At 45.2% G+C, this 27362-nt stretch overlaps 1 protein-coding gene across 18 annotated transcripts in view; it reads right to left on the bottom strand.

The window, feature by feature from the left end:
* Positions 1-27084, bottom strand: part of MAGI1 (membrane associated guanylate kinase, WW and PDZ domain containing 1) — a 586630-nt gene extending 559546 nt beyond the window's left edge. For all 18 annotated transcript variants that reach the window (XM_080671483.1, XM_080671498.1, XM_080671499.1 and 15 more), the window contains exon 1: positions 26203-27084. In XM_080671483.1, coding sequence (XP_080527609.1) covers positions 26203-26515 — 313 coding nt within the window. In that variant the 5' untranslated portion in view covers positions 26516-27084. The remainder of the gene's footprint in view (positions 1-26202) is intronic.
* Positions 27085-27362: the final 278 nt, after the last annotated feature.

Here is a 27362-nt window from a genome sequence, read left to right as displayed (position 1 = left end):
GTTCAAGCTTGAATGAAGGAGCCCATCCCTAGACCAGGGTAGAAGCAGGTGGGGGGTAAGAAAGGCTGAAAGCAGGTGGACTTCATGCAGGTTCCCCACGTACACCGCCTAGTGAAGAGAGGCTTGCGCTGGCTGGCTGGACTGGAGTGTCCTTCGCAGGCCACCTGCCTTAAAATCCCCACGGACTGAGTTTTGATAAAATGTAGCTTCCTCTTCCAAATTTCTTGTTTGGGCTCTTTGGAAGAACAGCCGAATCCCTGCTTTATTCAATCATGACCTGAACTGCTTTTATCCCCAAATTTTTGCACACCACGGCCACCACTAACTTGGTATTTACAAAACATCTTTGCCCTCGAGATTTCCAGGCAGCGATGAGGAAGGCACAGAGGAAACAGCTGTGCTGGTCCCACTCCAGGGCTGCGGGGCGTGCAGAAGCCAGGCAGCTGTGAGCACAGCCCCAGCTCCAATCCGGGTCAGAGGAAGCCAAGTGTTACCTGTGTGTTTAAATGATAAGAGGCCTGTGAGTAAAGTGCTTCCCCAGGGAATTAGAGGGATATCCATTTGCTCAAAGTCACCCTGGCTGGGGAATATAATAGAGGACGCAAGTTCAAACTTTCCTTCCAGGTGATGATTCATTTAGGACAAATGATGTTACCTTTCCTTTCATACCCCTGTGACAAAGGGTGGATTGGAGAAAGCCAATTCAGCAAACTTCAAGGGTGTCCCCGCACTGCAGGGACCAAAAGAGAAAGGGAAAGGGCCTGCCCAGGGTATTCTTTTCTGTGGCAACTAACATTGCAGTAGTTGTACAGCAGCAAAGGTAGAGGTTTAGGAACTAGTCACATGTGAGTTCAAAACCAAACACATCCTCTTCCCAAATGTGTGTTCTTGGTCAAGTTGCTGAAGAAAGTGTCAGTTAAATTAACACACACACCCACACCCACACACACACACACACACACACCAGCATCCTGTGCTCATGTGCAATGCGCACTGTGCTATGCCCACTCTCCAGGATCCCCTTTGGGATTGTCGTGACTGCAAAGAGCTCCTCTCCCTGGGTCACATCCTGTCCCAGAAGTGCCCGCACCCAAGGGCCAGTTGACGTGACAAGCCTGCCATCTTGTCTCAACTCAGGACAACGCTGCAGAAACATCTCAACTTCCGAGCCTGGGCCTCGGCTGCGACTACCTCGCCCCCCAACTTCTTCCATCCCTCCTACAGGTTGGCTCCTAGGCATTCCCTAACAAATGTCCTGTCTGGAAATCTCCATCTCAGGCTGTTTTCCGGACAGCCAAACCAGGTACTTCACCAAAACACTGGGAGAGACAGCCCTGTCCCACTTGACCTGTCACGTTTCCAAGGTCAAATAAAATGGGAAACTGAAAAGACCTGCGTTAACTCTTCAAAGAACTGATGTGATACCCGACAGATACTGGACCTTTCCTTTCTGCTTGGTTCTAACTCTCCCTCCATCACACAACCTGACCTACACTGGATGTGCTTTTGTTTGTTTTAATTAGGATGAAGAGCAAAGTGGGTGTTTGAAAGTCCTATTTTTAAAATTAAAAAAAGAATGACAGCTACTGAAACCATCTATAATCAGCTAACATGAAACACCCACCTTAAAATGCATGCAGGCCGTAATCTCTCAAAAACTTAACTGAAACTTTTCTTGGACAAGTAATCAAGTAATATATGAGAAACTATTTTTTAGCAGAGGGCAAAGAATTACACCCTGATCCACTAAATTTGAATAGCACACACTACACTTTCTCTAGGAAAGAGTCATTCCAAGTTGTTCTCACAAATATAAACATGGGAAGAGATCGTATTCGAAGTCCCCTATCACCAGCCTTTCCTCAAAACACAAAGAAAAGATATTAAGGCTCAGTAATAGCCAGCTAATGATGCATGATAAAAAGCAGATGGTGAGCCTTTGTTAACTAGTTTAATTCACTTACAAAGGATTTCCCAGGAATGAGCCATGAAGTGGCTGAGAAATAGATGATAATGGCCAAATACCACTAAATATATCACCAAATGTTCTAAGCAGCACTTCTGAAGCCTCTTGCTATAACTTTGAATGGAGTCACATGGAATTCAGAATATGCGCCTTCATGGTTATAGCACATCCCTGACTGACCAGGGCAAAGAGAAACATATCTGACAAAGGGTGGGCAAGATTAACAAGCCAATAAGTGTCTTCTTAGTTCAATGTTTTCAACCTCTTCAACATTTTGACCAGAGCCATTAATTGACTAATGGAATTTCCAGTTACTTTTTCCTACTTCCCAAGGTAATGAACAAAAATGAAAAGCAAAGAAAATTAGACCTGGAAGGAAACACAAGCTGTCAGGTGCAAGAGTATGTCTACATCGGCCTGGCTACTCTTAAATCTTGACTTTCCTGGATTCTACAATATTCTTCAATTTTGGTAAAGTCATCCTTAACCAGGGACTGTCTGTCCCCCTTCCCTGGGGACTCCTAGCAATGTCTAAACAGTTTTTGGCTGTTACAACTTGGGGGCTGGAGGGCTGGCATCTAATGGGCAGAGGCCAAGGATGTTACCAAATATCATACAACACCCACCACAGCCCCAACGATAAAGAATTACCCAGCCCAAAATGTCAACAGTGCTGAGATTGAAAAACGCTAGTGGCCTGACAAAGAAGCTTGATTTGAATCCCAAATTCCTGGGGATAGTACTTAGCTTTTCAGAGCCTCAGTTTCCACATGTATAAAATGGGACTGATAATACTCTTCAAGAGTTTAAGTAAAGAATAAATGAGCTGACAGATGAGAAATCACCTACACAGTGCCTGGCACATCAAAGGTGTCTGTGATGTCTGGTAAGTCTGAATCACCGCTATTTTTTAACTGCCGCTATGTCCCACCCCTCCCCCACCCTCATTTCCTCCAGGATTTACTGGGAAGCAAAGGAAAGAGGAACCCAGCCAACTCTAAAGCCCACTCTAGGTCAGTAGTTTGCATGTAGCTCATTTAATAATTTTGAGTCCTATTGTGTCTAAATTTATGTTTGAGGAACCGGGGATGGGGCAGGCCACAATTTCTACATTTTTTAAAAGGTGTGTCGTTTTTCTAAAGGGGAATTTCAATTCAGTGACCTGGGAGCCAAATGAAAGAAGGAAATACAAAAATCCCCACTAGATCTTTAAAAAAGCATGTTAGTATTGAATGCTAAGTAGTTTTCTCAGACAATAAGTATCTTAAATAACCTAACTGAAGACTTAAGTAGAACAAAGTACATGCTTAGATATCTGACCCCAAAAAAACAAAAAACCGTAACTTCTTCCTTAGTAATGACCATGTGGGTGACCCAGCGGTGAACCACTACATAATGTAGCAGGGCTCTAATACTCAATTTACCTTGTAAAAATAATGTGTACCTGCTGTAAGCGACACCAACAAGTCACATGTGTAATAGTAGGTTCCCATTACTCTTGCCCCAATTCCAGTCCTCAGAGGACGGTAAGGTAACCACATAATCCATCGTCCAAAGTAGGACAATGAAGCCTGAAAGGGGCACTATTAATTATTAGGCCAGGAGAGCAGGTGTGACCAGGTATTTCTCAAATAAACTGGAACATCCTGCCACCCTACGCAGAGGGGAACAGTTCCCCGTGGCACAAACGCACCCACCCAGGTCAGCATCCAGCTGCTGTTCTGCCTCTCGCTTTTTTAATTTAATACCCATTTCATGAGATGTTTACATGTCAAGGCAGAGCGATCAACCTCATTCTTTTTGACTGTCTGCAGAATGTGCCACTGTAAGGAGATGCCATAATTTTTCCACTACCCATAGCCAATATGTCAAGTTTATATTTTTGTCATTATGAGCAATGCTATAGAGAACACAGCTCTACATCCATCTTGTATAGGCTGGGGTATTTGCGGAGAATAGGTTTCTAATGGTGGGAACACCAGGCAAAAATGTTAACATTTTTGATGGATTCTTCCCAAATGCTCTCCAAAAAGGTTTTACAAGCCTTATCAAGACCGATAGGTAATGAACACTTCTGAGTTTCTGCCAGGCTGATAAAGGGGCATGCTATCTCATTCCAGTCCTGCCTGCGTGTCCCCTCCTCAACTCCATTCAGTCTGAGCTGTGGGTGTACCAGCAATTCTCTTGCCCCTAGGTCTCGGCTCATGTTTGCTGGGTGCAGAGGGGTCCAGATCCACGCTTGCCTGACTCGGAGCACATTCCAGAGCCAGGGCCTTATGCTGCATCAGATACTATGTGGGAGAGAGAAGTCGACAGAGTCCCCAAACTTAGTCTTACTCACATACAGACTCTTTTTAAGAATATAAATGCCCTTATATGGGTGCAGACTGGAGTTCAGAGGTGAAAATGCTGCGACTAAATGCAATGGCTATGCAGGGATGCTGCCCCTTGCTCACCCTGCCCTCACAGCTCCCACCAATGAAACCAAGTAGTTGTGAGTAGGTGAAACACAGACTTTATTCTTGTATTATTATTTATTAATTATTTTATCACTGTCCATATGATTGTAAACCTATTTTTGCCCACCCCATATTTACTTTAAAAATATAATGAGTACTGAGGGCAGAGTCAGATGAAACAATCCTATAGAGGTACAAGTCCAGGTCCCCACGTCCGGCTCCACCAAGGTCCTTCCTGCCCAGTGGATCCTGGACTTGACCACACTGTAGCCTACAGGGCCAAAATCACAGTCCTACAGCAGCATGCTGCCCAAGACAGGAAACACGACTGGCACTCTGACAACTTGTGGTTGTCAAAAGTGAGCCTTGCACATGCCCACAAGTCGAGAACTTCCAGCCCCACAACCATGCTGCAAACTCGGTCCCCGGGCACACTGCTGGCTCCCAGCCAGCACAGACCATGTCCTCAGGGGGCTGCAATGAGCAACCTCACTGCATTCCTACAGTTTGTCTCCCATCTATAAATATGGCACAGCATTCTTTCTACAGAGGGAAAAACTGAGGCACGGGCATCATAAAATGGCAGAGTCCTGGGTGACTTGAAAGTAGAAATAAAATGGGACTCTCAGCCCAGCTGGCGTGGCTCAGTGGTTGAGCTTCCACCTATGAACCAGGAGGTCATGGTTCGATTCCCAGTCAGGGCACATGCCTGGGTTGTAGGCTTGATCCTCAGTGTGGGGTGTGCAGGAGACAGCCTATCAATGATTCTCTCATCCTTGATGTTTCTATCTCTCTTTCCCTCTCCCTTCCTCTCTGCAATCAATAAAAATATTTTTAAAAAATAAATTTTTTAAACATATGGGACTGCCAGTAAGCATCATGTCTCCCCATGACAGCCACCCTGCTGTGTCACATCACTTGCAGAGCTTCTCCTAACTCGTTTGGGAAAATGTAAGAGGAAGACGTAGTGGACATGGACTAACTGACACATGAAGACGGCCGTGGTAAGACACCAGCAGCACGCGACGTGGCATCCAAGACCTGGACACAGAGCTCTGGCTCTGCTGATCCCAGGGACGGCCATTCGCTCATCAATAGGTGCAGACACACCAACCACTCCCAGCGCTGGCAGCACCTGTTTGTATCCCGGCTCTGCTGTTAACCACAGGGGCAGGAAATAACTTCTCTGAGCCTCAATTTCTTCTGCAAAATGGAAAAGAATAGTATCTCCACTTCACAGAGTTGTTTGAGGAGTAAACGAGATAATATAGAGCATTTTCAGCAAAGTAGAGCATACAGGAAGGAGTAAATGAGAGAAAAGCATACATAACTTTTATAAGCAATGAATGTCTAGCAGCTCCTCATTCACAGCTGGAACAATCAATTGAAAAAAGGCTGACCAACCATGCACCTGCCCTGGCACAGAGGTTATTGCAGAATGCCTGTGTGCATTTGCCCCTCCTGTCTTTACACCAATCATTCTAGAATTCTACAGACTCCAGAATCATTTAATTGTGCTATCATCATCTGTAGCTTCCTACACGGTGGCGATTAAATTGAGACCTCAAGTAAGAGATCTAACGAAAATAACATGAACAGATACAGATACTTAGAATGTGTTTCTATCAAATCTGCTCCATATAATTTGGTCCAAGAAATTCAACTCCATAATATCTAAGAGAAAGTGGTAGTGCCAGGACGGAAGATAAAACCCAGAGTACGACACAGAAGTGTTTTGAGCCATTTACGCAGCCAACTCAGCACTGCCACTAACCTAAAATCAAGTTATCAGATTCAAAAGAGGAAAACCAACAAATCTAATGCAACAATAGCCATCATTGATTCAACACTGCCTCTGCTCTATGTTCCACGCTGAGAGTCTCGCTGCAACATTTCCTTAATCCATACAAGGTGTGTATTCTTATCACTGTCACAGGAAGGTCACGCACCCAAGGTCACAGAGCAGGTGAGAACAGTGGGACTGGATTTGAGCCCGGACTACTTGAAATGCAAAGCCAGTGAGCATAACGACTGATCATATGGCCTTGAACCTAGAAAGGTGGAATGTTGGCCAGGTCAAAGCTGATGGTACAACTGAAGCCCCTAAGACCAGATGACTGACATGCACACCCTTAGCAAACCGCTCTAAGCGCCAAAGAGATGACGAGGAAACATTCCCCATCCTCCCCCATTCTCCCCCATTCTCCCCCATCCTCCCCCATCCTCCCCCATCCTCCCCCATCCTCCCCCATCCTCCGAGCTACAGCAGGTGGTGCTCCTGGGAGACCTGGGAAGGGCAGGCAAAGCAACGAGAAAAGCAGCAAAGCTGAAGGGAGGAGGCCAAGACAGCAAGAAAACTTAACTGCACCTGCTTCTGAGGGAGAAGGAGGACAAAACTCAAACAGAAAAGGTGGAGACCCAAACGTCCATCAGCGAATGAATGGATAAATAAAATAGGGTTCAGCCTTTAGAAGGAAGAAAATTTGACTCGTGCCACAACATAGAAGAACCTTGAAGACATTATGTTAAGTGACATAATGGCCAGAAACGGACAAATACTGTCTGATCCACTTACATGGGCACTTATAGTCTGAATTACAGGCAGGAAGTAGGATGGTGGTTGCCAGGAACGGGGGGGCGGGGAGGAGTTAGTATTTAATGGGTAGAGAATTTGGGATGATGAAAAAGTTTTGGCAAATGGTGATGGCTGTACCAAAGCAGACAATTTTCCTCCATAGACTATATATCTGGGCAACAGCACGTGGCTCTTTCCCTAAAGATGGCATCCATGCCCCTCTCCACGCCCCCAAGCAGGGTATTCTAGTCAGGGTCTGAACCCAATATGCATTTCTAAAACTCTTAAGCACAGAGCTGTGTGGCCTCCACTCAGACACTATTATTATCATCCCTTCTTACAGATGAAAAAACTGAGGCACAGAGAGGCTAAGTGCCCAAGGTCACATAGCTGGCAGGGGGTGGCACTGGAACTGAAATCAGGGCAGCCCACTGTAACCACTTAGCTCTCCCGTTCACCTGTGGCCAGGCTTCCAGGTGTACCTGCTACCGCCTTTGGTGGCCACTTTGGGGTGGTGATCTTTGCATCCCCCTGCATTCCGAGTGCTCAGGGTCTTAATCAGCTACTCAAGCTCAGTCTCACCTCACTCTGCACAACACAGGTTGGTCCTGGTTACTTATCTCCCTTTCTCCTCTTCAAGTCACTGCTTGTTGAGTTCGGCCAGCAGACCAAAAACTTGTCTGCTCTTCTCTCACTCTGCCCTTTGGGGACCCAGTGTGTCCCCATAGATAAGAGCACTGCTCAACGCTTCTGGCTATTCTCATATCTTCCCCTGAGCCATGTCCATATATGGTAGCACCTACCCACCACAAGAAAGAAGCCATTTGGGTTGGTTCACTCATTTATTCATTCATTCATTCATCTGACAAATGTTTATGCTGCTCACTGCCAGTTGCCAGGTACTGCCTAGCAATAATAATAATAATAACAACAACAACAATATGTACACGGACTCAGGTGCCTGTCCTCAAGGTAATTACACTCCAGTGGGACAGAATAATTTCAGATTCAGGTGATGAATGTTAACATGAAAGGAATGGTGAGTGACTGAAGGAGGTGGTTCTATGAGAAAGTAACACAAGTCCAGAACAGGGTTTCGAAATCTTGGTTCTAGTGACATCTGGGGCCACATAATTCCTTGTTATGGGGGACTGTCCTATGCATTGTGGGATGTTTCCCAGCCCCCTAGTCTCTACTCACTAGATCAGGGGTGGGCAAACTTTTTGACTCGAGGGCCACGATGGGTTCTTAAACTGGACCGGAGGGCCAGAACAAAAGCATGGATGGAGTGTTTGTGTGAACTAATATAAATTCAAAGTAAAGGAGCGGAGGGGAGAGCAAGAGAACTGGATAGAACAGCCGGATCCGGCCCGCGGGCCATAGTTTGCCCAAGGCTGCACTAGATGCTAGTAGCCCCTCCCCAGCTGTAACAACCAACACTGTCTTCAGACTTGCCTGATTCAGGTGGAGGATGGGAGCAAAATCACCTGGGTTAGAAACTTCTGGTCTTAAATAATGTTTAACAGCACAGGTTCTGGAATTAGAACCAGATTAGAACCACTGCTTATTAGCTGTTTTGAGGGATTGACTGAATATTTGTGCGCCCCCCTCCAACCACCACCAAATTCACATATTGAATAGATAACCTCTATTGTGGCTATTATTTAGAGATGGGGCCTTAAAGGAAGTAATTAGGGTTAAATGAGGTCATAGGTGGGGCCATAATCCAATAAGTAAAATCAGTACACTTATAAGAAGAAACACCAAAGATAAAAAAGCAGCCATCTGCAAGCCAGAAAGAGAGCCCTCACCAAAAAACTGAAATCTGCCATCACCTGGATCATGAACTTCTAGGCCAGAACTGTGAAAACACGTCTGTTGTTTCAGTCTGCGGCATTTTGTTATGGCAGCAGGGCTACAATAACAAAGGGACCGAAAATGGAGCTGTTACTGTTCTTGAATCCATCAACTACTGAACTCATGCCCAAAGACTCTGTTCTGACCTCATCTATACTCAATCACGATTGAAATTCCCATGGCTTTTGTCCAATCTGACTCCCTCTAAATTCACCATCACATTGGGGGCAGGTGCAAGAATTAGGCCTCATTCACTAGCATCCATCCCTTGGCTTCTCCCTTCTTAACATCACCTACGTGTCTCCCCCACTGTAACAGTGACCTGGCCCAGATGAGGACTGACTCCCCCCACACCCCCACCAACTGCAAGGGAGTGCTGATTTGCATAAGCTTCCCTGATTGGTTTAGGGGCTGCAGGCCTAAGCCTCTCAGCACACAGCCTGAGACATTCCTCTAGGCCTCTCTGTGAATAAGCAGGCACTTCCCCCACGGCCCACCCCCCGCCCCCACTTTTGCCAGTCACCCACCTGCAAACAACAGAAGCCATCCTGAGGCCAAAGCCAGCAAAGTGAAGAGTGGAGCACTGAGAGGACCAAGACTGTCCCTAACAAGACTGTCCCTAGGTTATGTTCTTTTTTTTTTTTTTTTTTTTTTTTTTTTTTTTTTTTTTTTTTAAATATATTTTATTGATATTTTACAGAGAGGAAGGGAGAGGGATAGAGAGCTAGAAACATCGATGAGAGAGAAACATCGATCAGCTGCCTCCTGCACACCTCCCACTGGGGATGTGCCCGCAACCAAGGTACATGCCCTTGACCGGAATCGAACCCGGGACCCTTCAGTCCGCAGGCCGACGCTCTATCCATTGAGCCAAACCGGTTTCGGCCCTAGGTTATGTTCTTACAGGTGGCGAATATGAGCCAAAATCCTGCCCAGACTCTGCTCTCCAGGCCATGTTGGGTTGGTCTGCCCAGAAAATATATACTTTCTGGTTTGAACAAAGGCATCATATGGGCTAATAGCATTTCTGAAGCAAATCAGAGAAACGTGACCCGTGTCCTGAGCAAACCCTACCTGAAGCTCCCTCTTTCTTCTCACAGTCTTAGTTACATGCATCAGCTATTTCCCTTAGTTGTTTTAGCCATTTAAGTTGTTTTTTATTACTTGTAACCAAAAACATCAAGGTAAATAGTTTATGCAACACAAAGGTAACTTAGACTCTCCATCTCTATACAAAATATTCAAAATGAAATCATTTATTCAATCATCCATTATATCAGCTGCTGGAGACAGAGCAAGCCACAGGAATAGCATCATGCCTAGTCCCATGAAACATATCTGTTCCATATAAACTACTCTGTTTTGGGAGAATCAGCCTACTGCCATTCACTGAGCTTCTTTAAGAAAACTGTCACCAGGGAACATATTAATAAAAAAGGTAAAAGGATACTTAAAAACTACTGACCCCAAGCTTTCACAGTTAACAAGGATCAACCTAAAATGTCACTCCATCCTCTTCTTCATGGAGCAGGTAAATATGACACCAAAGAACTGTGACTGTCCTCACCACGTATAATGGCATTGTCTCCTGTGCTGTTCAATCTGGTAGATGTGTCTACTTAAGAGTTACATTTAAATTAACTAAAACTAAATAAAAGGAAAATTTTCATTTTCATAGTGTGGCTAACAAAATGTGGCCACACTAGCCACAATAAAAGTACACAGTCTCCACGTGTAGCTAGTGGATAAAATAATGAACAAAGTAGCTGAAGAACACTCCCATTATTGCAGGATGTTCTGTTACATAGTACTGTCTTTCCCCCAGAGCTCCTTTGCTATTTTAAAAAGGTAAGTGCGGTGCTGAGGACACTGTCCCTCAGGATTATCATACTAATGACAGGATCCGGAAGCAAGAACCTGACCTTCCACCTGCACAGATGCACATACCCAGTATTTGCTGCCCTAGAACTAGTAGCTCAAATCAATTACCAGATAATCTTTCTGTCCTTCACTTCCTCCTGCAATCAGTGTTCATTCAAATATAGAGTTGGGTCTGTTACCATCATTTATTAGGTAACTAGAATTGAAAAGGCCAGTATTTTATGACTTCACACAATCAGCCAGAACTTTTTTAAATGCTGGTGGGGTCACAGGGCCTACCGCTCAGGATTCTGATCAAGAGATCTGGATTGGGGCCTAGTGAGCCCCATATTTTATGAACACCTTGGTGATTATGAATCAGTGTCTGTTTGTGGACCATTCTCTGGGGTTGGGGCATCAAGCTGTGCTGGGCAGGGAGACATGAGTCAGCACCACTAATGAAGTCACCCCCAGATGCCCACATCTTGAAAATTCTCCCAGGTAATTCTGATGCACTTTCCTTTCATGCAAACTTAATTTGTGGGCCCCTATTTCCAAAGCTGATCATTTTCTCTGAGCAGCTCTGCCTGCAAGCTGCCAGCAGCCATCAGGTGAGGGTAAGTGCCTGGTAACAGGTGCACAGGGCCCCAAAGATCCTGCAGCCTTTTCAGAACATCTCTTCCCCTCAGGAATTCTGGCAATAGGATGATTCACCACCATGTTTTATTAAACCAGACAGACTCCTTCCACAAAAAAGGACTTCAATAGTAACCAACTATCACATTCCCATTAATGCCTTCCCACAGTCACCTTCCCATGAGATAATTATTTCACACAGAATTGCTTGAGCTTCCACTTTTAGCTAAAATGAACCTCAGGAAGATTCACACTGCTTAGGAAAGCTAGGCCTTTTCTTACTGATGGCAGTATTTCCCCACAGATTTGGAGAGACAAAAATAGACAACAGCTACATGAATTTTTTCCTTGCTGGGCATCCTCTCTCTCTGACTTCTCTCTTCTGAATAATGAGATATGTACACTATGTGAATATAGAGAGAACACTCTGTGCTTTCTAAAGAATTTTCATATACACCATGGAGATGCTTAACGGGGACTTTGCACCCGGCATGGCTCACTGTGGCTGCACTCTCCTCTTTACCAAACACCAAAGCCCAGGAATTTTATCAAGGATCGCCCGTACTAAAACACCATGGAATACAGGCTTTTCCTGCTATATCTTATCCTTAAGCATTTTAAAGAAACAGAAGCCAAAGTTCCTGCCAACTCAGGGGAATTGTGGGTGCCCCAGAAGTAATTATAATAAAGAAGGAAGTGGATCAGGGCATATAGTTGTGGAAACTTGAAAACTGTCCTGAGTCTTATCTCACATCCAAAGTCCTAATTACATACAGAATATCCTATCTAAGCTCTGAGTTCCTAGACAGCCTACTGAAATGTTCTTAAGGAGAACAGATACACAGTCCAAATCCAAACCTAGCAGAACATGAACTCCATGTTGAGCTTTTACTGCCAAGTGCATAGTCTTCATTTTATTGAGGCCCTTCCTTGCCTGGCTCCTTGATAGAAAATTGCACTGACTTACCTTCTTCTCTGAATTACCGGAGTCCCTTCCCCCACCCTGCAGCTGCAGGCCCAGCGCCCAACGTGAATATGCAGAGCAATCCATGATGCTGCAGGAAAGCCAGAAGGGCTGCACTGGTTTTCAAAAAACAAAACTACCTTTAACACTGTCCCTGAAAAACAGATGCCCACTGGTCTTAGAGGTTAATCATGTTCAGAAAGCATCCACTCTTGGAATAAAGGTTAGGGTCCTTATTTAGCTGTAGAATGTCCAAACAAGTCGTGGTATTAGGAACTTCCCAGCTATATGTAAAACCAAACCTCCCTAAAAGATTTACATAAAGTTCATTCATTCTTTTATTTGTAAGGCCACATATTTCACAGTATAATCAATTAAAAGCAGAGAATATATATATATAATATTTCCAGTACTTATTCATATAAATGTCATCATCAAGATGCTATCTTACACCCAGTTCTAAGAGTTAGCAGACCAGAACCATGAATTATGATCAGCTGTCAAAATATACCCTCTCCCCACTCCTCACAATTAGAATGGAGACGCTGTCACCAGGTGGGTCCCAAATGAACTAACATGGACTAAAGTGACAAACTAGACCACTTCCGGAACTTATTATTCACTCTGATGCACACTTACGGACCCCTCCCCGCACGTTGGTCAGTCTCCTGGGCCCTGAGAATACAGACAGGGGTAAGAAAAGTGATCACTGTAATTAAAGAGATGAATTGTGAGAGACATCAAGTGAGAGACAAATGCATAAATAAGAGGTTGCAAGCTTGTTGCCTGAGGACCAAATATGGCTCCCAGATGTGTTTTGTTTGGTTCATCCATGCTTTTGAAATGACTTTGAACCAACATTTTTAAAATGGCAAGGTTGGTGGGGTTTTTTTTAACAAATTCAAGCTTCTGGAGTCTCTTGAAAACTTGTACAACCTGGCAACACTGGGCCAATGTTTGCACGTGACAGCAGTAAAGCAGTAAGCTGAAGCTGAGTGTCAGCTGCTCCCTTTGAGCAAGACATGCTCTTCCCATTCACCCCAGTCCCCACCGCTCCCTAATGTTTTTTCAAATACCTACTCAGTATTTGAGTTTGTGATGACTATCATAAATAAACAATTCCAGTGCTAGGTAGTATCTGTTATAACTGAGATAAGTGAAGAAATACAAGACTCTCACATATAAGTTGCAAGACTCTCACATATAAGTTGCACGGACATGCTCTCTGAAGAGCACCACAGTGGTAGCTATTAAGTCTTAAAAAGATAAAATTCACGTCTGCCAAGAATTCTAGACATCTATCTGAAGAAGTTCACTAAAATATATGTATGAGAATATTCATCAATGTGTGTGAAAAACAGAAAATTGAAAGCAGCCTAACCGTTCATCCTTTAATATAATTTATTAAATAGATTATAATGGTTTAATATATTATAATACAACCGAAGCATGGTTTAATACATTATAATACAACCAAAAAATTGTAATGATAAAGTAGATATATAGTGAAGAAAAAATATCCATGATATATTGTTAGGCACAAAGTATGTATTGTATGTTCCAATTTTCATAAGAAAAAGACCCTAAAAAGGTCTATAAAAACCATATATGTTTGTGTGTATTTTATATATATGTATATATATGTGTGTATGAATATATATCCTATATAAAAAGGTAATATGCAAATTGACCGTCACTCCAAAACACAAGATGGCTGCCTCCATGTGGTTAATGATGGCCGCTCCCATGTGGACACAAGATGGCCAGCAGGGGAGGGCAGTTGGGAGGAACCAGGCCTGCAGGGGAGGGCAGTTGGGGGCGACCAGGCCAGCAGGGGAGGGCAGTTAGGGGCAATTGGGCCAGCCGGGGAGCAGTCAGGCTTTGATCAGGCTGGCAAGGGAGTGGTTAGGGGGTGATCAGGCTGGCAGGCAGAAGCGGTTAGGGGCAATCAGGAAGGCAGGCAGGCGAGCAGTTGGAAGCCAGCAGTCCTGGATTGTGAGAGGGATGTCCGACTGTCCGTTTAGACTCGATCCCACCAGTGGGATCGGGCCTCAACGGGCAGTCGGACATTCCTCAAGGGGTCCCAGATTGGAGAGGGTGCAGGCTGGGCTGAGGGACACACACCCCCCTCCCATGCACGAATTTCGTGCACCGGGCCTCTAGTATATATGGCTAACAATGTGTATTTCTCTACAGTGAATGAGCAATGTGGATACATTTTTCTTTTATATTCACATCTTCCTGTATTGCACACGCTGTTTAAATGCGGGGACTAAACTAAATTTCACCAGGAAAAACAAGCTGTAAAAGCACAGACCAACTATGGACAGTGATTGACAGCCATACACAGTCACAATGCTACTTGAATTTTTAAAAGATCAGAAACCAAAATCTAGATGCCTATGCTTAAAAATAAAAAAAAAATCAGTAAAAATAAAGAACACCCACGTGCTCCAAACCGAAGTTCTTTCTTAACAACTTGACCTTGAGTTTTGAATTTCTAACCAAGTCGCACAGACTTCAGCAGGCTGATGGTAGCTGGAGGAGGAAATGAATAGGCTTTCCCTCTCAGATGTAAATTCTAACGCTGGGCCAAGAATCCAGGTGGTAAAAAACTGACTCTATTTAAATCAAGCCCAAGTGATGCCTTCCGTGGCCACATTACATAAGCAATAGGTTCAATCACTGAACACATCTGGTCAGAATAAAGGCCCTCTGCAACCTTCAACACAATTAATTCAATATTTTCTCTACAGTTCAAAATGCTACAACAACTGGCAGACAACCATGTTAAATCATCACGGAAAAGCCAGACATATGGATAAGTATATTTAATATGCCTTAAAAATAAGCCATGGGTTTTCTAGCCAACAAGATCTTAGGCAAGAACTTTTTTTTTATTTAAAAGTTATGCCTACTCATTACCCTCAAAAGAATTCAATGCGACAAATATTCGTTGCACACCAACAGAAGACAGAGATTACAAAAGCTCAAAAACAGGGATGCTGGCTTCAAAAATTCAGGAAGTACATAACCCAAAGCAGCAAATCAGAATGACAAGACTGTGTGACTCTTGAAATCCTGGTGTTCGTGGGAGAAAAAGGAGAGCAGAGAGGACGGAATCGGCAGGGTTGTAAGGGAGATCAGAGAAAACAGAAGGCAGACGAGCAGAACTGCTTGAGAAATATGGCAGCCTGCTCTGTGTTCGGCAGGTAAACACACTGGAGTCAATTGTGTATTTCTAGGACTGTCTTGAGCCACCTGACCTGTCGTGCTGTCTCAGGCAGCAAAGGGACAGCCTCTGAGAAGTGCATCCACACTGACTCCCACAGGAAAAGGGCGCGGAGTCAAGACTTTTCTAATATATAAATTGACAAGAGAAAAATTCAGAATGTATTAAATTACAGCAGACCTGAGGGGGGAAAGAGGAGACAGGGAGAGTTAGTTCATCAGTTATCAGCCATGGGCCAAAACCAACAAAATACTGCTCACATACCTGACTGTGTATCAAAACTAAATCAACTTCCAGGCAGCTATTTCAGTTCTTACCTAACAAGGTTAGCTGACCACCAGATGCCACCACGACTTGTTTATGCATGAACTTTCCCAACTTTAACCCACAACCAATCTAGAAGCATCAAATACTTCTTCATTACTATGCACCTGTCCCAGAACTTTCTGGGCTTCACCTTCTCCCACCCCCTGGATCTACAGCCAATGTAAATTCTTTCAAATCAGTTTACACCTTCCTTCTCCAAACGCATTATATAGAAGAGCCCCATCAACCCCAAGATGTCAGACATGCTTGTCTTGCCCAGCTGCTGGTGGTTCAGACTGGATGCCCAGGACCTGGTCCTTTATCTGGACAAAACCAAGGATAAGAATGTTGGAACCAGAATCCTAGCTTGAATCTCATCCGTGTCAGCTGCCTGGGGGCCAGGATAAATTAACTGACCTCCCCAGCTAATTCTCTCATGGCTAAAATAGAATGACATCATCTACCCAGTTGAAACCCAAACCTATGTCAGTGACATGTCAGAAGATCAACAGAGAACAGGCAGATGGAGGCCAGAGGCGAGAGGGGAGGGAGACTGGGTGTAAAAGGTGAAGAGATTGAGAAGAACAGATTGGTGGTTACAAAACAGTCATGGGATGTAAAACTGCAACATAAGAAATATTATCAATAATATCATAATAACTATGTATGGTTCCAGGTGAGTACTGGAAATATCAGGGGAACACTTTACAAAGTATGTGATTGTCTTACCACTATGCTGTACACTTGAAACCAATACCAAATAATATTGAATGTAAAATGTAATTGAAAAAAAGAATCAATTTTTTTAATTACAAAAATTAAAAATATAGCAATAATAGTTATGATTATTAGTTTACCACTCTGAAATTCAGATTCCCAGTCTTAACCATGAAGTTTTTCCTTACAGCAGGTTTCTCAATCTCAGCCTTATTGCTATTTGGGGCTATGAATTCTCTGGTGCAAGGCTATGCTTTGCATATTCAGCAGCATCCCTGGCCTCTACTTCCTAAATGCCAGTAGCACGTCCTACTCTCAGCTGTTAACCAAAAATGTTTCCAGACATTGCCAGATGTCCCCTGGGGGCAAATTTCCCCAGAAGAACCACTCCTTTAGAAGAACTCACTGAGGAGTCTCCATTTCTCCAATGAAAATTATCACAGCTGCTACCATGAAGGTATTTCGGTAAGCACTACTTAGGTGCCAAGCCAAGGACTGAGTGTTTTGCATACATTTTCTCATTTCATCCTCACAACCACCCTATGAGTATTGTTCTCATTTTCAACCAAGGTTCTGGGAGGTTAATGTGCCCACAGTGGCTCAGCTGGGAAGTGGCAGAGCCTGGACTTGAACACAACCAGTCTGACTGCAAATCCTTATAACACCAAGTTCCACTTTCTCCCCAGCCGTTCCTGATCTGGGGGCCCAGGTATGGTGCCAGGAAGATCAAAGGTCCCCAGTGTAATGTTCTCAAGGCTCATCCTTGCTGCCCAGGATGCTCAGGAAATAGGGAGAGGACTTGTCCTTCCTTCCTGCCTTACCGCAACCTGCAGCCTGATGACAACCACTAGAATTAATTGTCACCAGTGACAATGTGGGAGAAGTTCAAGCAACTTAGACCTCCACCTACGCTTGGTGAGATATAAAGGTTTCCTTCAATTTGTCTGAACTAATCCCAACATTTTAAAAAGCAGCATCTGAATCATGCAGAAAACTGAGGGGTTTTTTCAGACTTGAAAAGCTCTCCAGGGACCTGTGTACCACAATCTCCACCTCTCAAGAGATTCTTCTCTTCCAAGTGAGTTCAGACAGGGAACATTCAAATAATAGTGGCCCTGTGCCATGAGGTGTACTTATATCTCACGTTAGTCTTCCATCAGCCCTAGGAAGAAGGTGTCATTACTATCCCTATTTTCAGAAGGAGACATCCTGGCGTAAAGAGGTGAAGTCTCTCGCCCTGGGTCACCCAGCTAAGGAATGGAAGAGCCTGCCTTCTACCCCAGCCAGCCTGAGTCCAAAACCTGAGAATCTACAACACTGAGAAACTGATATTTATGGATAATTTTACAAGCGGTGCTGCAGTCCTGTTAACACTGTATATTGCAATAATTTTGAAACATGGCTTACAATCAGGGCATAATTGCCTTTTAATTGCACCATCAAGCCACTGTCCATAAAAAGAGCTTGGAATCTTATCTCATAATGGGCTGAAAGATTAGCCTTGCTGTGGAAGACATAACTGTATCCCATTAAAGGCCCACCAAATGCCTCCGTGGGCAGTAATGCTGGAGTTGCCACCTTGGCCCTGAGAATGTAATTCTCTTACATAACTCATTCTCCCGACACTGGAGATGGTAACAGAGAGAGACAGCTGACGGTGCCCACAAGAACCTCTCCTGGTCCATGTGAAGCTGAGAGTTTGCAAAGTGCCCTGACACTCAGCACGTGCTGCCCTAAATCTGTAACATGAAGACCAACTGAAGCAGGCTCACAATGCTTTCTGTCTTTGAAAATATTCCTACATCAATCAGCTAAGCTCTACTTATCCCCAACCAGAGACTGCAAATGTTAAACCCTTAGCAAGTTTAACATGATCCATCATGAAATACCTAAGTTGCCAGAGACTTTCAAACATCAGAATTTTTAGAGGCAACTGAGCTCGTCAGAGATTTATTCTAAATTTGACAGTGGATGTCAAGAAATACTTGAACAACTACTCTGTACCAGGCACTATTCTCAGGGCTGGGGAGGCAGTAGGGAACAGGATCAAACACATCCCTGCCCTCTCAGAGCTTATGTTCTAGAAAGAAGAGACAAAACAAGGAACTTACTTATTCTGAAATTATTTACATACTACAGAGTAAAATAAAGCAGAGAAGGAGAAGAGGGAATGACAAGTGGCAGTGGAGTTATGGTTTTAAATAATGAGGTCAGAGGAGGAGGTGTCACTGAGAAGGTGACATTTGGAAGAGACTTGAAGTTCATGAGGAAGCAATCCTTCCAGATGTCCATGTGGAGACCAGCAGGCCACAGACAGGGCAGAGAAGGAATGTCCTGGGCCATATCCTGGCGGCCCTGCCAGTCACTGTAAGGACCTGGCTTTCACTCTGGGATAGAGACTATGGAAATTATCATAAATAATGGGTTACGCCATTATTTAATTATTTAGCTATAAAAAGAGAAGCTTATTTAATCATAGAAGACTCTGTTCAAATTACATTTTCTAATTTCGCAACATGCCTCCTGAAAAGATGACATCCAGAACACAGTGGACGCTCCCCCGGACACCTGACTAAGAATCAGAAGTTAATATGACAAGCATGTCCTTGACATCATGGGGGTGCAGCTATAGAAACACCAACACAAATCCATAAGAAATACTACATGGGGATGCTGACAGCCATAGGGATGCACACAGCAAAGCTCCAGTATTGACTAGGGATTTTTCAAGGTTATGGAGCTCATCATATGAGCTGCATGAAGACAGACAGAAACACACTAACCTACTTTCTTAGGATGTGAATGTCAGTCCTTAACAAATTTGACAGCCTTTATTCCCAGTGTATACAAAATCAGTATATCCTGTTACACATATATACAAACTCAAGGAAGAGACCACTAACATCAGAGACGGGTGTTTTGCATTAAATAACCATCGTTTATAAAGCAACATCCTTCATATAAACCCTTGTGGTATGGAGATGTCAGAATGTTTTCGCTTATAAACCACTTAATTCCCTTTGGTGGATATCATCAATTCGGCCCTCTAAAACCAGCTGGGGAATGGATGCCAGCAAATGTAGTGAGCCAACTGTATGCATTGCATCATAAAGTCAGGTTAGTCTATTTTTAAATATCACAACCATTGGCAAAGGGTGGCCACTGGAAACAATGCATGAGTTGGGTTGCCTGTCCTTGCATTATTTTTTGTAAAAACTATGGAATGTTCCACAGTATAACCTAAAAATACCCTTCAAAGAGTGGTCTTTTGGCACCAAGAACAAACACAGGTTGATTTTTGGAAGTTTAAGTTAAAAAAGAAAAAAGACATACAAACACAATACACAATTTAAGATCAAGAAAGGACAAAAATCAGACTTTCTGTAGCAAAGATCTGATTTGCTAGTGGTTGGGAAAATTGTACAGAGAGACAATGCTACAAGAAAATGGAGGTAAAGGGTCATTTTTATAGATCTCAACAGGGAGCAGGTCCCACATCAACCGAAAACAGAACAACCCCCCATCATCCTGCCTGCTGAACATCTGAATTTTCACTTCACAAACTCCAAGAGTCAACAGGCAGAAATACTTAAATATAATTCATTAAATCTGTCAGTCACTTGTGTATTTATAGCTCAATCTAAAATATTAGACACAGGGAACCAGCTAAATGAAAGATGTGGTGATGAGGAAGTGAACATATTATGATCCTAATTGAGAAGAAATAAAAGATGAATAGGGAGATAAGAGGGAAATATGTTGTAGATGGTCTAGTCTGCACTTATGTAAGAAGCAACACTGGAAAATTCATTCATGCATCCAAAATATTTTAGTGAGCACCTATGATTTGCTGGGTACTATTTGAGGCCCTGACAAATGGAGGGACGAATAAGTGAGTAAAGCTACTTGTTTTCATGGATCTTACATTCCAATGGGAGGGGAGACAGACAATAAAGAAGAAACAAGACTATGAAAATGTGACAAGGCTATGAAGACACAAACAAGCTTAGGGGTGATGAGGGGCCTGGGAGCTGCCCTCCACAGGTCAGTGGAGTGCAAGACCAGCTCACACTGACTGGAAAACTGATCAAATCCAGCTCTTCGATCTCCAGTGATGCTACAAACCAGGGCCTCCCATTCCCGGAGCTGGGTACAGGCATGGAGCAGCATAGCACAGATGAGGAGCTCGCTGAAGGTCTCTCTGAAGGGACACCAGGGGAGGAGTCAATCTTGTGACTTTATGGGGGGAAGAAAAAGCAAGCCCTGAGACCCTGAAGCAGAATTTGTGGGAAACCAAGAAAGACGAGGCACTGTGTTTTAAGATGAGAACAGAATTTTGTTAAAGAACTACTGTAATATATTCCAATTGTTCAAAATAAACACATAACATCAAAACAAAACAAAGGAAGGCACAGAGAGCTACATTCAATTGCATGTGGTCATAATCCCCTCATTCCGGGGAAGGAAGGGCCAGGTGGTAATGTTGTGGTTTCTAAATTATGTCTTATTTATTGTCTCTATTTTGTCTCAAAAAAAAAAAAAAAAAAAGTGAAGAGACTGTTTTGGTTCCTGGGTAATTTGCAAAAACCACAGAATTCACCTACAAAAATATGTACGCATAGCCTATAATATTACCAGTTTGGGAAACTACAATCACACCATTTTAAACTTTTGAAGTCCAAGTTATTCGTGGAATTGCCGCATTTTTAGTACAAAAGACCTACAAGGGCACACCCACTCTTTTTTGGCAAGAAGAAACTTGGGCCCAAAGAGGGTGCCTAGCTGGCTGACCTGGAGCCCAGGGGCTGACCTGGAGCCCAGGTCACCTGCCTCACCTGCTGCCATTTCCTCACTCTAGGTCCATACCCTAGAGCAGTGGTACTCAATACTGAGCAGGCATCAGAATCACGGGGCGGGGGGGGGGGGAGGCTTGTTACAAACACCCCACAGGCTGCACCCCCAGGAGCTTCAGTATCATTGGGGACGGGGATGTGCAATCTGACCATTTTCCCGGGTGATACCAATGCCACTGGTCAGGGGTCCCTACTGAGACCCACTCACCCAGGACTAGGAGTATAGGTTTTGGAATCCAACACAGCTGAGTTTCAGCTCTTCTTCTGCCACTTGTATGACCCTTGGAAAAGCCACCCAAACTCTCTGGCCCTCAGTTTCTGACATCTAAGTTATGAGGAATAAAAAACAAAATGCCCACCAAGCACTAGCTTAGCCAAGGGCCTGGCACATTCTAAAGCAAGCGCTTTATAAAGACTAGCTTAATAAAGACAGCTACATCCGGTAGCAAAGTTTCCTTAATTACTTTTTTTCTTTTTCCACATACATAAGAATGGCTAAACTTCAAAAAAACAGACACTATCAAAGATTAGCAAAAATGTGGAGCAACTAGAACATGTATAACAGCTTTATTCATGTAGCTATTATTCAATAGCCAAAAAATGATAAATGGTCCAAATGTCCATAGATGAACAAAAATATAAACAAACTGGCATGTGTATACAATGAAATACTACTCAACAATAAAAAAGAACAATGATACACACAACAATATGAAATCTCCAAATTATTTGCTGCGTGGAAAAAGCCAGACAAAGAAGACATACTGCATTATTTCACTTGTGTGAATTTCAATAATAGACAAAAGTAATTCCTGGTGAAAGAAATCAAACAGCCTTTGCCTCTGGAGGGTGGGGGCAACTGACTGGAAGGAGACATGACAGAAATTTCTGGGGTTCTATATCTTGATCTGGGTGAAAATAACATGAGCATATACAATGGTCAAAACTCAGCAAACAATATAATTAAGAGTGTGCATTTTACTATAGGTAAATACACTGAGTGACCAGATTATTATGATCTCTGAACGCATAATAATCTGGCCACTCAGTACATATATATATTAGAGGCCCGATGCATGAATTCATGCATGGGTGGGGTCCGGCCAGCCTGGCCAGGGGCAGGGGACATGGGCAGTTGGCCAGCCTGCCTACTAGTCGAACTCCTGGTTGAGGGGACAATTTGCATATTCGCCTTTTATTATATAGGATATACACTGAGTGGCCAGATTATTATGCATTCAGAGATCATAATAATCTGGCCACTAAGTGTATATACTCATAAAGTATACATATATGCTTTATTATACTATATATCCTACATAATAAAGAGCTAATATGCTAATGGTCGTGATGCCCTCACGCTGTAATGACTGATCAGCAGGAGGCTGTGTGCGCAGCGGGCGCACACAGGTGGGCGGGGACTTGACTCTGGAGGACTTGACGGAGGCACGGGTGGGTTTCTGGATCCCGCCAGCACAGCAGGCAGGTTTCTGGGTCCTGCTGGCGCGGTGGGTGGGTTTCTGGGTCCTGCCTCCTGCGGTGGCGGCAGCAGCGGCCACAAGACTCTTTCTGGGTCCTGCCTCCGGGGGCAGCAGTGGGGGCAGCGGCTGCAGGACTCTTTCTGGGTGGGAGGACGGGGCTGCATGCACCGGGAGGCCCGCGCTGGGCGCGATTCTGGGACTCGCACAATTTCACGCACCAGGTCATTAGCATATATATAACAACATTTATTTAACCCTGGCCAGTGTCGGTTATTTGGCTGAACACTGTCCCATGCACTGAGAGATTGCTGGTTCGATTCCCATTCAGGGCACATGCCCAGATTGCTGGCTAGATCCCCAGTAAGGGGCATGCAGGAAGCAGCTGACCTGTTTCTCCCTCTTCCCCTCTCCCTCCCTCTCTCACTCTCTAAAATCAATAAAAACATAAATACATACATACATTAAAAATAATAACATTCACATAGCATATAGATGTAAAATTTTTTAGGCATTTCTCCCTTTAAAATGAATTAACTCCAACCTGGTAGATCCATTTAGATTGATTCCTTCACAACCCAATCCTGCTTCATATAATACCATTTGCTACAGACTATTTTGGTCTGTGCATGTTTCCAGAGACCTGCCATGAAATAGAAGCAGCAGAATTTTCTTCCACAAGAAGACCGTGACATTTCCATACAGACAGCACCCACAGTGGCCCATGTCCCTGGGAGTGGCTAGCTCAGGGTGCAGACAACACAAAAGTAACGTTTTCCTTTCCATGTACCAACTATGAGCGTACCTAATATGACTAAAACACAGTAATAAAGGCCCAGTAAGAGCAATCCTGGCATAATTTAAATCATATTCTCAATATAAAAGAGGGATCAGAAGACCAGGGAAATGCTCTCTAGTGTCATGTTTCTGTAATGAAGATGTTAAAGAGCTAAATATGCCCGTGTAATTATCACATGAAGTAGCTTTCATTTTGTAGCAGATTCCAGACCATTCAAGTGTCCCCATCCACATCCTTATTCTATCCCACCACAAGGAGGACAAGTAGATTTACACACACACCTGCTGTGGGCATTCCTGTGCTGTGCGTGGGATGGTTCTGCGTGAAGGGAATAACATAACACTTGGAGACATTACCACCTTCTTCTAACCCAGAGATGTCTGATCCCAAACACACTTGATTATCTGACCAACCCTTCCTGAGTTCCATGATGAGGCAGCCCTGGGACAATGCCTCCAGGATCTCTGATAAACTTGTGGAAGAGGTTCAGCCACACACAGCATCTTGATACGGAAAACGAGATCCCATACAGAATCCAATGGACACCAGAAGGTCCCCAACTAGATAGATGGCACCCCTTTCCCCAAAATGCCCCTGAACTAAGACCTGTAGCTGCTCCCATCAAATGCTTTCTCACAGTATTTCCTCTGTGAGTTCTATCAAGAAACTCACAATCCAGGTAACTAACACTAACAGCTAAACTTAGAAATAACTGCTCAAATTAAATATAACAGTAATAGCTAATTTTTACTGAACACTTACAATGTGCAAAGCACTGTTCTGCATACTTTTTGCTTCTTAGCTTATGGAATATCCTCAGAAAAGCCAGTTTAGAGATAAGGACACATTCTCTGGTGAGGCCAGGAATTGGCCCTCAAGCAAAGCCTGGGGAGATAAGCAATGAATGAAGCACTCTCCTTTAATGCGCTTACTACCTTGTATGGAAATGAGGCAAGAGATCTAACTCACGCTTTAGAATAAAGAAAAAACTACAAGGTACAGGCTTAGGGGACCTCAGAGGATGAAGGATTTGTTCATCCTGGATGGTTGTTCGAGGGCTTCTTGGAGAAGGTGTCCAAGAAGGAGAGGACATAATGGAAGGAGCTTTCCATGACTGTCACCCCTCAGCTCCCAAAGCTAAAAGGCCCGGTCTGCTCCGCCTGGCCCCCTCCTCTCTCAAGGCCCCCCAACACTCTACTCAGCCTGGCCCCCTCCTGTCTCATCTGGAACCAGGCCTGTTAACCAGGCAGGACCAGCAGCCCTTCTTCCCTTGACATGCTCCTCCAGCTGCTGTTGCCCCTCCAGACCAGCAGGCACAACACATGGGCATTTTCACCACACGCAACTCTGCCACTTCCTCCAGTGCTTTCATGGTAGAGAAACTGCGCCAGGCACCAGGTAGTACACCAGGGGTGCCTTGGGGAATCACTCTGTTGGACAACCCCTCGCCCTCACCAACTCAACAGGTAAGGGACTCCCCACCACCAGCAGGACATCACTCCTCTAGACTCTGAGAGGGATTTGCTTCCACTCCCTCCTCTAAAGTCAGCTTCTCCCCTCCCCAACAGTCAGCTCCCCACCTCTCCCTCCTCAGTGCTTAAGGCTCTACAGCCAAGGCTCAAACCTCATTTTGGTAACTGTGTGACCTTGGGCAAGTAACTTAAGGGATGTCAATCCCAGTTTCTTTATCTGTAGTATGGGGTTTATGAGGATTCTTGTGACTCAGAACAAGATAATGCAAGGAAAGCATTTTGCAGAGTCTGGCAAGTAGTAAGTTAATAAGTAATAGCTATCCTTATTATTAGCATCGAGGGTGATTGTGGCAGTGATGATGTGATGGTAGTGGCAGCATCAACTTGGGTTTGATTCGCCCTAAGTGGGAAATACCCCTCCTTTCCCTCCTCCAGCTCCCCGCCCCCTAAGCCTTGGGGCTGAGCCACACGGAGGAGACACGTGTGCGTCATCCAGCTGTAGAGTTAATGCAGGATCTTCAGGCGGCTGGCTCAGGAACATCGGCACCCCAACCCACCTGGAGGTTATGGGGTAAAGATGATTTAATGGAAAAGGTCCAATAGGCCCTGCCCTCGCTCATACCCATTCTCCAGGTCTGGACAGACAAGTGGCAAAAGCACGCAGCACTGCGCCTGTGGCAACGCTCCCCCAAGGAGCCAGGAGAGCCTCCACTTTGCCCAGCCTCAGCTCCCCAACTGTCCCCCAGGCTCAGGCGAAACTGCGCCGCACTAAGTGGCCAAGATAACAGGTTGGCTAACAGGCGCAAATCCAACCCCTCTTCCCAAGACAGGTGAGCAAACAACCCGCAACCTCTACACAACTTTGTGTATTTCTCCACGACAGGTCGCACGGCCTCAATTTCCCCCCTAAGGTGCGCTCGGAGGAGGAAAGCGGGAAATCAAGATGCCTAGGGAGGCGGGGGGAGGGGGGGCGCTCCGCAGGCCGCTGCCAGTCTCTGGAAGCCTCCCGGAGGCGCGCCCCGTCTTACCTGGTCGGACGGCTTTGAAGGTGACGGCCTCCTTGCAGTTGTCGAGGACTCCCAGCACGTCGTAGCGGGGCAAGCCGGACACCCGGATCCCCTGCACCTCCAGAAGTAGCTCCCCTGCGCCCAGCCTGGGGCCCTCGCCGCCGCCAGGAAGCTCCGCCGCCTCGGCCGCGGCCACCGCTCCGACATACGGAAACTCCCCGTTCTCCGCGCCCCCCAGCACCGTCACCCCCAGCTCACCCTGGGGTCCCCGCTTCACGGTGCATTCATGAACCTTGCTAGTCCAGTGGTTCTTCTTCTGGATCACTTTCGACATGACGAGTTAAACCCCTCCTCCCCCAAAAACAAAAATAATAACGTGAGAGACAGGTGCCCCCACAGCACAGCCCCAAGCCCCCGCTGGTTCATGGGAGAGACATCTCCCTCTAAATAACGCCGCGGGAGATAGAACTTGGCAGCCTCGCTCCCTGCACACACTCCGACTCAAGCCATCATAAAACAAACTTTCTGGGCTTCCCCGCGAGCTCTGCACCGGCGCCCGCGATCTTTGTTTGCATTCCGGCGCTTCTCCGTCCACGTTCCGGCGCCCGGCCGCGCTCTCCGGGACCAGAGTCCACTCTGCGCCGCGCCGGTTATTTTTGCCTTCCTTCCTTTCTTTCTTGCCTCTTAGAAACGCGGAGCCTCCTCTTCACCTCTCGCCCGGCTCTGCCTTCCTCGCCGGCGGGCTGTTCCTGAAGGTGAGGGAAGCCCGTCCGGCCAGTTGCTGGGAGCCCTGGAGACGCCGTCGCAGAGCGGGGGTTGGGCGCCAGGGGGTGGGGGGAGCCGGAGGGAAGAGTCTTGCGGCCCCTTTAAGCAGATACAAAGGCTCGGCTTGTTTTGTTACAGTTCATTCTATTCCGCGCCGCCGAGCGCAGCGGCCGGCGAAAGGAGACGCGCGCGCATGCGCCCCGCGGCCGCCCGCCCGCCCCATCCCTCCCTCCCGAAGGGAGAGATTCCAATGTGCTTCCCTTTGGGTCCTAAAACCGACCTTCCAGGAGGAGGCAAATTATCCCCTTTCATACACCCCTCTTATTCCTCTTTTCTTTCAGGGCCTTGGACGCAGCACAGCCCCTTGGAGCTAGGGGGACGCGCACGTGTTTTACTCCAACTGTTTGCAACTTTTG

Source organism: Plecotus auritus, assembly GCF_963455305.1.
Source record: "Plecotus auritus genome assembly, chromosome: 6".
NCBI classification, from domain to species: Eukaryota; Metazoa; Chordata; class Mammalia; order Chiroptera; family Vespertilionidae; genus Plecotus; species Plecotus auritus.
Note: the sequence above shows the minus strand (reverse complement) of the source record. Positions and strands in the feature narration are given on the sequence as shown.